This window comes from Numenius arquata, chromosome 17, assembly GCF_964106895.1.
Source record: "Numenius arquata chromosome 17, bNumArq3.hap1.1, whole genome shotgun sequence".
In the NCBI taxonomy this organism is placed as follows: Eukaryota; Metazoa; Chordata; class Aves; order Charadriiformes; family Scolopacidae; genus Numenius; species Numenius arquata.
The window spans coordinates 2,895,499-2,907,146 of NC_133592.1; the positions used below are offsets into that span (position 1 = coordinate 2,895,499).

General features: G+C 65.5%; 1 protein-coding gene across 2 annotated transcripts; it reads left to right on the forward strand.

Annotated features, from left to right (window-relative positions):
• Positions 1-3,973: 3,973 nt before the first annotated feature.
• On the forward strand, positions 3,974-7,262 carry ACTG1 (actin gamma 1). 2 transcript variants are annotated; one of them, XM_074160213.1, is made up of 6 exons: positions 3,974-4,043; positions 4,502-4,634; positions 4,727-4,966; positions 5,307-5,745; positions 5,835-6,016; positions 6,124-7,262. In XM_074160213.1, the coding sequence occupies exons 2-6, from the start codon at positions 4,512-4,514 to the stop codon at positions 6,265-6,267; spliced, it is 1,128 nt and encodes a 375-aa protein (XP_074016314.1). In that variant the 5' UTR covers positions 3,974-4,043; positions 4,502-4,511; the 3' UTR covers positions 6,268-7,262. The 2 variants fall into 2 exon arrangements, with proteins under 2 accessions (XP_074016314.1, XP_074016315.1); XM_074160214.1 differs by lacking the exon at positions 3,974-4,043 and having other exon boundaries at positions 4,508-4,634; positions 5,307-5,550; positions 5,832-6,016.
• Positions 7,263-11,648: the final 4,386 nt, after the last annotated feature.

Sequence of the window (11,648 nt, forward strand, 5' to 3'; positions counted from 1 at the left end):
TACCAATTAGCCAGGCATTTTGATTAGTTTAAACCTTTTATCCTGCTTTGGGGCCCTTGGCCTCCATCTGTCCTGTGGTCCCAAATCCCTCCTGCTGTAGATCGGGGTCACGGCCTGCCCCCCCACCGCTCCCCTTCCAGCCCACTGGGGCCATGGCTGGGACCCCCCCACACATCCATCCATAGGGCTGAGAACCACCTGAAGCTCATGACAGTGGTGCGGGTGCGCTGCTTCGGTGGGGGACAGGAGACGGGGGTGCAGGGGACAGTCCCCCCCCTCCTGTCCTGCAGTCACCTTCCACCCAGCCCAGCTGGACACCCCCCCTGGGCCGGGACAGACACAGCCACAGGGACCCCCGGCCACGCTCCACAGTGGGGACATGGGGACAGGCCCTGCCACCCCCTGCACCCCAAAGGGCTCAGACCCCCAGTGCCAGCCCTGGTGCTGGGGACTGGCCGTGCACCGGTGATGCCGCCGTGCCGCAGTGAGTCCCCGGCCACCATGGCTCCCGCTGCTGCCTTCCCCCCAGTCCTGCGGCTCCGGTGTCAGCACGGCACCCAGTTATTGTTCCCGAAAATAGGTCCTGGGGATTGGTTGCCTCATGACTTTTTCATGGCCAGGCTCTCTCTTACCACACCGGGGGGGGTGCCGTGGCCCCCCCAGCCGCTGAGTTACCCGACCCACGGCATAACTGACCCCCACTGAAATGGATATGGGTCGGCTTTCAGGCCACGGGGGTGGGGGGGGAATAAGTGGGTCAGGGTCCTGCAGGTGCTGGGGGGCTCCTGGGGACTGGAGGGGACTGGGGAGGACATGGACCCCCCCGGGTCTGGCAGAGCAGCCGTGGCAGCTCTCAGCGGGTGCGCACTGGCACCTGCCTGGCAGAGCAGCCGGGATCTGTATTTATACATGCTGCCCCCCCTGTTCCCCCCCCAGTGGGGGTCAGGTTCCCATCACGGGGTGGGGGGAGCTTGCCTGAGCCCTGCCCCACAGCCACAGCCTGTCCCTGCTTCCCCCCGTTTTGGGGACAGCCGGAGCCCTCCCCACAAACGTGGGCTCCCCGGTGGGGGTGGATGCTGAGACCTTACACACTCGTGACAGCCCCTCCTGCCCCCGGCATCGCAGGGGTGGGGTGGGGGGCCCACCCTGGTTCGCATCCAACAGCAGAGCCCCCCAGTGTGGGGCTGTCGGATGGGGGGGGGTGTCACAGCCCGAGGGGACAGAGCAGGGGTTTGGGGTGGGGGTCGGGGGGGGGTTGAGGTCGGGGTCAGGCAGGGTATCGGGGTGCTGGGCAGGGTGGTGGTGGCCGGCCCCTGGGGACCCCGGCGCCAACAGCCGGCCGTCACCGCGGCGACGGGAGGGGACGGTGGCTGTGTGTCCCCATGGCGACGGGAGGGGACGGTGGCTGTGTGTCACCGCGGCGACGGAGGCTGCGCACAGGCGGGGATACACACACACACACACACACAAACACACACCCGCATCACGGCGGCGCCGGGCAGCGGGGCGGAGCGGGACGCGGCGCCTTCCTCCTCCTCCTCCTCCTCCTCCTCCTCCTCCTCCTCCTCCCCATCCCGGCCGAAGGTCCCCTCGGGGCGGTGTCGGGGCCGGGCGTCCCCGCTGCCACCGGTCCCGATCGCTCCTAATACGGCCGGGACGGGCCGCCTGCCCCCGCCCCGAACGCCGGGGGCACCCCCGGCCCTGCCCGCCCTGCCTCCTGCCTGCCCTGCCTCCTGCCCGCCCTGCCCGCCCTTACTCACCGCGCTGCCTTCTTTGGGCAGGAGGAAGCACCGGGGCAGGGACACGGCACCGCCCCGCACCCCACCCCCCCACCCCCCTCCCGGTATCGGTCCGGCCCCGCAGTGTCACATCCGTGCCCCCCCCCACCCCCCCCACCCCGTGGCTGCCGGTGGCCGTGACCCACGAGGGGTCGGTTCTGAGTCACGGGCCCACCCCGGGGGACCCCCGTCTTGGGGGGGGGGGGGGGGGGGGAGCCGGTCCCTGCCCCCAGGATGGGGAGCAGCAGCTGTCACCTGCGCATCCCCCCCCCTCAGCCGGACCCCCAGGTGCCAGTAGCCACTTGGCCACCGTCCCCAGTCCTCCACCACTCACTGGGCCATGCCGGCCGCTCGGTGCTGGCACGGGGACACGAGACCCCTCGAGCGGTGCCGGGGTCCCCCCGTCCTGCTGCCACCCACCCAGCGCTGGCACCCCCTGCCCCGCACCCCCGGTCTGCTGCCGCTGTACCCCCGGTGGCACCGGGCCCTGCCTGGGAAGGCCCGAGCGTGTGGCGGTTTGTCCCCGAGCGGGGCTGGGAATCCCTCGGAAGCTTCCGCCACCGGCTGCTCCTGGCACAGACACCGGTGATGGCAAGGCCAGCAGCGGCCACCGTCACCAGAGGGGCTGGAGGTGGGGGGCAGGAGCCACGCTGGATGGTGGGTGCGCGGGCTGCCGGCACGGCATGTCTGTCTGTGGCCATGGCACATGGCTACCTGACACGGCGCGTGGCTACCTGATGTGGTGTGTGGCTACCTGACATGATGCGCGACAACCTGATACGGTGCGTGGCCACCTGACAAAGTATGCGGCGACCCGACATGGCGCGTGGCTACCTGACGTAGTGTGTGGCTACTTGAGGTGATGCGTGGCTACCTGACATGGCGTGTGGCTACTTGAGATGGTGCGTGGCGACCTGACATGGCGCGTGGCTACCTGGCATGTCCTCCAACACAGTGTGCGGGTGTGAGCTGTGCCCGTGACACCCAGCAGCAGTGTGGGGTGCACGGCGGGTGGCACCCCCGGGGGGGCTCAGACACACGGGGGGGCCCAGGAGGTTGCGGGGGTGGCCAGAGCGGGGCTGGTGGGGTCCCCCTCTGGTAGATGCTCAGGGTGGGGGGTTGTGTGCAACCTGGGGGTGCCCATGGGGGATGGCGACCCCGGGCAGGGTGCTGTCCGTGGGGTGTCAGCATTGTCCGTGGGGTGTTGTCACCGTCCCTGGGGTGTTGTCACAGTCCCTGGGGTGTGTGGCCGTGCTGGAGACGAGGCAGAGCTTTTTGGGGTGCCCGGCGCTGGCTGCGCGGGGGTGCGGGGTGCCACGCCAGAGGCCCAGCCGGCCTAGGGGTGGCACTCAGGGGGTGCCCGTAGTGGTGGGACGCCCCCACCAGCACGTAACCTATAGGGTACATGGTGTCACCTATAGGATACGCGGTATCACCCATGGGGGAGCATCGCTAGAGCCCGGGGGTGCAGCCGGGGTGCTCGGTGCTGCCCCAGGGCTGGGTGGTACCACCGGGGGGGCGGTGGGCTCTGGGAGGTGCCCAGCCCGGGGGGGGGGGTGGGTGTCACAGCCCCGGGGGGGTGCCCGGTGCTGTCGAGGTGGGGGTGGAGGTGCTGAAGGGGGTGCCGGTGCTGCACGGGGGGTGCTGTGGGTGAGGTGTACCCCCCCGTCGGTGGGCCGCACGTGCCGTCGGTGGGGTGCACGTGCTGCCCAAGGCCGTGCACGTGCTGCCCGGGGTGGGGGGGGTTGGTGCCCGGTGATGCCCCGTGCGGAGAGGGGGGCCCGGTGCCACCTTCGGGGTGCAGGGCAAAGCCCGGCCAGGCCCCGGCGCTACCGGCCGGCAACCGGTTGCCGCTGCGGGGGCTGGACCCGGTGCCCGGCGGGGGGTGCCTGGCACTGCCCCGGGGTGCTGCCGGGCGGCGCGGCCGGGGGGTCCCCACCGGGGCCGGGGGTCGCCGCCCCCCCACTCCCCCCCCCCCCCCCCACTCCCCCCCCCCCCCCCCGCAGCCCCATGCAGGTTCCGGGGTGCCGCGGGGCGGGGGCAGCCCGGCAGCCGCCCCACGTGGCCGGGGCCGCTCCAGCCAATGAGAAGGCGTGTTTCTGAAAGATCTCCATATATGGCGATGTTCTCGGCCGGGTGGGCGGGGCCGTCGCCCCCTGGATATAAAAGCACGGGGCTGGCAGCCGGACGGTCTCACTCAGCCGGCGGCAGCGGACCAGGCGGCACCGTCTCCCTTCAGAACCGACAGCAGCTTCCCCCGCACAGGTACCGGTACCGGCCCCGCCGCACCGGCGGCCATGGGGCGTGGCCCGCGCCCCTCTCCCAACCCCTCCCCCCTGCCTCTTTTTCCTGTAGCCCCCGGGTGTGGGCGGGGGGGGGGGGAGTGGGGTGGTGGTGTCTGCGGTTCGGTCCCCGTTGGGGCGGGATGTGGCCGTTCCCCTCATATCCCCCTCCCCCCCCCCCCCCCGCCGCGCTGCAATGGTCTCGCCCGTTTGAACGGGTGTGTGAGGGGGGGGGCGCGGCGCGATTGGCTGCGGCGGCGGGTGACGTCAGGGGAGCGGGAGATTCAAACCGCGGGGCGGGGGGGGGTGGGAAGGGAGGGAGAAGGGGGTGCGGCCGCTGTCTGTCAGGGCCCGCCGCCATCTTGTCGTCGTCGTCCCGGGGCGTGTGTTCGCTGACCGGGCTGCCGCCCCCCCCCCCCCCCGCCTTCTCCTCCACCGCAGAACCTCCGCCATGGAAGAGGAGATCGCCGCCCTCGTCATCGACAACGGCTCCGGCATGTGTAAGGCCGGGTTCGCCGGGGACGACGCTCCCCGCGCCGTGTTCCCCTCCATCGTCGGTCGCCCCCGGCACCAGGTATGGCGGGGAGGGAGCGGAGGGGCGGGCAGGGCCGTGCCGGGGCGGGTGCAGGGCCGTGGCAGGCGCTGAGTGACCCTCGGTTTCTCTAGGGCGTGATGGTGGGGATGGGGCAGAAGGACAGCTACGTGGGGGACGAGGCGCAGAGCAAGAGGGGGATCCTCACCCTGAAGTACCCCATCGAGCACGGCATCGTCACCAACTGGGATGACATGGAGAAGATCTGGCACCACACCTTCTACAACGAGCTGCGGGTGGCCCCCGAGGAGCACCCCGTCCTGCTCACCGAGGCCCCCCTCAACCCCAAGGCCAACAGGGAGAAGATGACGCAGGTACGGTCACTCCCCCACCGGCCGCCCTTTGCTCTCGTCTTATTCCCGAACCTCCTCTCATTGTGGCATCTTAAACCTGAGTTTTTTTGTTGTTTTTTTTTTTTTCTTTCTCCCGACATTTTCAGGGCTCTGTACTCCTGGCATTTCTTCTCTGACGCCTCAGGTTTCTTTCATTTGTGTTTCTGCCTGCATTCTTTGCCTTTTTTTTTTTTTTTACCTTCACACACTGAGGTTTTTTTGCATGTCAGCATGTGTGCTTTAACATGGGTGTGAGTGACCCTGCTCGTTACTCGGGATTGATTGATTGATTTATTTTTTTTTTTTCCCCTCTTCCTCACAGATTATGTTTGAAACCTTCAACACCCCTGCCATGTACGTGGCCATCCAGGCCGTGCTGTCCCTGTACGCCTCCGGTCGTACCACTGGTATTGTTATGGACTCCGGGGATGGTGTCACCCACACCGTGCCCATCTACGAGGGTTATGCTCTGCCCCATGCCATCCTCCGCCTGGACTTGGCTGGCCGTGACCTGACAGACTACCTCATGAAGATCCTGACAGAAAGAGGCTACAGCTTCACCACCACAGCCGAAAGGGAAATTGTCCGTGACATCAAGGAAAAGCTGTGCTACGTCGCCCTGGACTTCGAGCAGGAGATGGCCACAGCCGCCTCTTCCTCCTCCCTGGAGAAGAGCTATGAGCTGCCCGATGGCCAGGTCATCACCATCGGCAACGAGAGGTTCAGGTGTCCAGAAGCTCTTTTCCAGCCTTCCTTCCTGGGTAGGTCTGGGGCTTCCTGGGGTTGACGTGACCAAAATGAGGGGTGTTTGCCTGGTGCGCTAACGAACCTTGCCACCCTTCTCCTCCAGGCATGGAGTCCTGCGGCATTCACGAGACCACTTTCAACTCCATCATGAAGTGTGACGTGGACATCAGGAAGGACCTGTACGCCAACACGGTGCTGTCAGGCGGCACCACCATGTACCCCGGCATCGCCGACAGGATGCAGAAGGAGATCACAGCCCTGGCGCCCAGCACGATGAAGATCAAGGTAGGAAACACCCCACCGAGATGTGATGGGGGTGGAGGAAGGGAAGAGAAGGCCAGGCCCTCTCTGATGGTTGTGTTTTTGGTGGTGTTTTTTTTCCCTTCTTGCAGATCATCGCTCCGCCTGAGCGCAAGTACTCCGTCTGGATCGGCGGTTCCATCCTGGCCTCGCTCTCCACCTTCCAGCAGATGTGGATCAGCAAGCAGGAGTATGACGAGTCCGGACCCTCCATCGTCCACCGTAAATGCTTCTAAAAAAAAAAAAAAAACACCACAAAAAACTTGGACTGCCGGCGGGTGCGCCCCCCCACCCACCCCCGCGTGCCCGCTGCATGAGTTTTGGTTTTTTTTTTTGTTTTCTTTTTTTTTTTTTGTCTCACTAAAGTATACGTTTGCCCAGGCAAATCTATACACCTCATGCTAGCCTCATACAACTGGAATAAGCCTTCTTTCCAAAAGAAACTTGCCCTTGGAAAAGTCTGTACCTGATGTTAGACACATGTCAGCACTGGACGCTCGAGCTGTCACTTTGATATTTTATTTTTTTGACCCCATTTATTTGAGTTAAGGGTTGTTTTGGGGTGGGTTTTTTTTTTTTTTTGGCTTTTTCTCCTTTTTTTTTTTTCCTTCTCCCTGGGTGTACGCCTGAGCGAAATACCCTGTACCCATGGGCTACCACCGGCCACGGGGCCGCCCCCGGCCCACCCTGACCCGTGGCTCTCACACTGACAGTGCCCCCCACCTGCTACAAGGTGTTTTTGGGGTCAGACTTTGCCGTACACCCCCCACCCCCCATTCCTGGAATATTCCAGATTATTTTTTTTTTTTCCTGTAGAGGCTGGTAGGAGTCTCCTGGAGAATTCAATTCACTTCTGGGGAAAGATCTTGGCGGGGGGGGGGGGAATTAAAACCACCCACATATCGCGTCCGAGCCTTACAAACCGCTCTTCATCCTCCTCCTCCTCCTCACCCCAAACCCACCTCCCGGGGCTGAAGTTCCTCAACTTTTTTAAGTTGCCGGAAACTTTTGCGATTTACACCTGTAAATTTATGCATCGTTTTAATTTATGTAAGATTTTTTGGGTTTTTTTTTTTGGGTTTTTTTTTTTTTTTTTTTTGTACGTTGCCTTAATGTTCTCACGTGACGGTAGGAAAAACAGCAGCAACAGAAAAACCAAAATTTGTAAAAAAAAATCAGCCGAAAAGTTGAGAAATTGTAATGCCCAACAAAAACACATCATTGTGTAAGGAAAATAAAACAAAAAAAAAAAAAAACAAAAACCTTGGGGGCTGTGTTTGTGTTGGGGGGGGGGGGGGGTGGCACCTCCTGGGATTATCCCCCCCCCCTCCCAGTGGGTGACATGTGGGAGCCCCAAACTGTTGGTGAAATGGCACTTTTTGGGTTGAAAAAGGGCTGTTTAGGTGTTTGGGGGGGGGGGTGTTGGGTGCCACCCTGCCCAGGGTGGAGTTCTGGTGCCAGGGGTGGCTTGTCACCCACCAGGGGGGTCCCCTTCTGGGGGGTGGTGCCTGGGAGCTGAGCCCCCCCACCGACCCTGAGCTCGTTTATGGAGGGAGAAACCTGCTAATTAATTAAAGTCCCCAAGGTCAGGCTGTAATTAGGACCTGGTGGCGCCTGCTGCCAGCTCCCTGCCATCCCCACCCGAATGTGGGGACATGGGGGTGGGGGGGGGACGCACCGGAGCCCCTCTGTCACCCGGACCCTGCCCACAGCTGGGCACCGGGCTGGGTGGCCATCGTGGCCACTGGGATTTGCTCCAGGGATGGGGTGGCCGCGGTGCCCCAGGTGGGCCCCCTGGTTTGTCCCCAGAGTGTCCCCACCCAGAGCACCGGAGCCCGGTGTCGGCCCCTCGGTGGGGGGGAGGCGCCGTGGGTGCCCCGCCGTGGGGACAAGCCACAGGGCCACCGTCACCTCCGTGCCAGGGCCACCACGCATTGATTTTGGGGGGGGGGGGATGCAGGGGAAAGGGTGGGTGTGCACCCCTCCTGGGGGCGGTGGTGGGGGGACAGGGGACATGGAGGGGGGGTGGCTGGGGCCAGCTGTGGGTGCCGGTGCTCAGGGCCAGGATCGGGCCCCGCGGGTGGTAAGGGGAGGGGGGGGGGAGTGCCCCCCCCCAGCACCTGCTGTTCCCCCCTCCCCGGTCCTGGGGGTCCCCCCTGGTTTCCCGGGGGGGGGGGGGGGGGAGCGCAGGGGTGATTTGCCCCCTCCCCGGTGTGGGATGAGCCACCGGGGCCACCCAGCCCGTGGCACCTGCGCCCACCAACTGGTCTGCACATCCCCCCCCCCCCCCCAGCTGTTCGTCCGTCTGTCCATCCATCTGTCCGTCCGTCCCTCCATGTGCCCACCCGCCCGTCCACCTGTCCCCCTCCCTCTCCCACCACATCGCTCTGTCTGTCCAGCCATCCTTCCAGCCGTCTGTCTGTCTGTCCCTCCCTGCAGCCCTCTGTCCATCCTGCCATCCTCCCGTCCGTCTGTCTGTCTGTCCCCTCCCTGCGGCCCTCTGTCCATCCTGCCATCCTCCCGTCCGTCTGTCTGTCTGTCCCTCCCTGCAGCCCTCTGTCCATCCTGCCATCCTCCCGTCTGTCTGTCTGTCCCTCCCTGCGGCCCTCTGTCCATCCCGCCATCCTTCCCTGCAGCCTCCTCTCTGTCTGTCTGTCTGTCCATCCATCCCTGCAGCCGTCGCCGTCTGTCCAGCCATCCTCCCATCCCTGCACCAACCTGTCCGTCTGTCCATCCCTCCCTGCGGCCATCTGTCCATCTTTCCCTGCACCGGTCTGTCCATCTGTCCAGCCATCCCTGCGTCCGTCCGTCTGTCCATCCTTCCATCCCTGCATCCGTCTGTCCATCCATCCGTCCGTCTGTCCATCCTTCCATCCCCGCACCCACCTGTCCAGCCTCCTTATATCCATCTGTCTGTCCATCTGTCCAGCCATCCCTGCATCCGTCTGTCCATCCTTCCACCCCTGCGCCAATCTCTCCACTCCTCCTCACGTCTGTCTGTCCATCCCTCTCTGCACCCCTCCGTCCATCTGTCCGTCCATCTGTCCCTCCTTCCATCCCTCCCTGCGCCCCTCTGTCTGTCCGTCCCTCCCTCCTTGCATCCGTCCGTCCCTCCGTTTCCCCAGCCACCCCCTCCTCTGCCCGTCCCTCTGTCCGTCCGTCCGTCCGTCCACCCCCCCTCCCCGGTCGGTCGGTCGGTGGGGCCTGTCCGTGCGGCCGCCAGGGGGCAGCACGGCCCCGCGCTCCGCCGCACGACATGAGTGTGCGCGGCCTCAGCCCGGCGGGGGCCGAGGGGGGGAGCGGGGCTGGGGGGGGCCCGGGGAGGGGTGGGGGGGTGTGTGTGTGTGTGTCCCGGAGCGCCCCGGGACTGCAGAGGGCGGAAGGGCCCCGACGGCCCCCCCCCCCCCCCCGCCGCCGTTAACGCGCACCCCCCCCCCCCCCCCCGCCGGGAAAGGGTTAACGGCAGCCGGGTGGTGAGAACAAAAGGGCTCCCCGCCAGCCAATGGGCGCTGGGCTCCGCACAACGACGCCCTCTGGTTGGCTGCCGCGCGGCCAATGGCGGGCGAGCGCGGCCTGTCCGTCTGGCCCCACGTGGGGTGGGGGCGCTTTGCCCCGCCCCCCTCCGCAACTTCCTCCTGCCTGCACCTTCCTGCCTGCACCCCCTGCCTGCACCCTCCTCCTGCCTGCACCCACCTCCTGCCTGCACCCCCCTGCCTGCACCCTCCTCCTGCCTGCACCTTCCTGCCTGCACCTTCCTGCCTGCACCCCCTGCCTGCACCCTCCTCCTGCCTGCACCCACCTCCTGCCTGCACCCCCTGCCTGCACCCTCCTCCTGCCTGCACCCACCTCCTGCCTGCACCCCCTGCCTGCACCCTCCTCCTGCCTGCACCTTCCTGCCTGCACCTTCCTGCCTGCACCCCCTGCCTGCACCCTCCTCCTGCCTGCAACCCCCTGCCTGCACCCCCCGCTGCACCCCCTGCCTGCACCTTCCTGCCTCCACCCTCCTGCCTGCACCCCCTGCCCGCACCCCCTGCCTGCAACCCCCACCTGCATCCTCCTGCCTGCACCCTCCTCCTGCCTGCATCTCTGTTACCATGCAGCTTCCTGTATCCTGCCTGCACCCCACCCCCCCCCAATAGCATCCTCCCCCCTCCTGCCCCCACCCGGCAGCCTCCTCTCCTGCCTGCATCCTGCCTGCAGCCTCTTTCTACCCTTCCGCAAGCTCCTGCGTCCTCCCTCCCCTCTCCTGCATCACTCCTCCAGCCTCTTCCTCCTTCCTTCCTCCTCCTCCTCCCTCCCACCCTTCATCCTCCTCCAGCCCCACAACTGCTCTGCCTGCGGCCCCCCGCCCCCCCCACCCCCGGCATCTTCCATCCCCACTGCAGCCCTGTGTCCCCCCCACCCCACAGCTCTAGGGGCCTCCCCAAGCCCTGCCTGCACCACCCCCCCATCCCTGCCTGCACCCCCCCCCCCCATCCCTCCTGCACCCTCCATCCCTCCCTGCACCCCCCCATCCCTGCCCGCACCCCCCCATCCCCTGCCTGCACCCCCCCCATCCCTGCCTGCACCCCCCATCACTGCCCGCAACCCCCCCCATCCCTGCCTGCACCCCCCCATCCCTCCCTGCACCCCTCCATCCCTGCCTGCACCCTCCCCATCCCTGTCTCCATCCCCCCATCCCTGCCTGCACCCCTCCAGCCCTACCTGCACCACCACCACCCCCCCCCCCCAACCATGCTCCCCCCACACCAGGATGAAGGTGCCACTGGGTCAGGGCAGCAGCAGGACGGGGTGCCCGGGGGGGTGTGTGGTTCTCACCCCTCTCCCCATTCCCCTGGGACCCATTCCCCATCACCCCCCGGGCACCCTGCCCGTCTCCTGCATGCACCGAGCTGGGGAGGCCTCAGAGGGTGCCCCGTGACTGGGGGGGTGTGGTGTGTGGGGGTGGTCGCACCAGGAGGGAAACTGAGGCAGAACAGAGAGCGGAGCCGGTGCCAGCAACGGTTCATATATTTATTCATAAGCCAAGTTATCAATAAAAAAGTTCCATACTAAAAGGCCTTTACATAGAGTTTGCTGTTCATAAAACCTTTGTGTTTTTAATCTTTTTTTTTTTTTTTTAAATTTTTTTTTTTAATTTTTTTTTGCCTCGTTTTGTGGGTTTTTTTTGTTTGTTTGTTTTTTTGTTTGTTTGTTTGTTTTTTTTGTTTGTTTTTCTTTTTTTTTTTAGTGTTTACACTGGAAAAGCCCCCGCCGCCGCGCGGCCTGTACACATTTACAGCGCGGGGCAGCGGCGGGCAGCGGCGGGCAGGGCTCGGCGGGACGGGCCAGCGTCCGCCGGCACCGCGGCCACCCCGCTATTGCACTGGGACCCCCTGGGGGGGAGGAGGGGGGGGGGGGGGGGGGGGGGGGGGGAGAGGGAGGGGGGGAGACTGAGAGAGCCGCCCCGCCAGCCCCCCCCACCCCACCCCCCCCCCCACCCCCACCCCCCACCCCGCCGCCGTGCCCGAGCTGCGCCGGGGGGGGGGGAGGCCGAGCCCCCCACCCTGCCACCGCGTCCCCCCTATATACAGAGCTCCCCCGCTGTCCTCGTCCCAGCCAGGCTGGGGGAAACAGT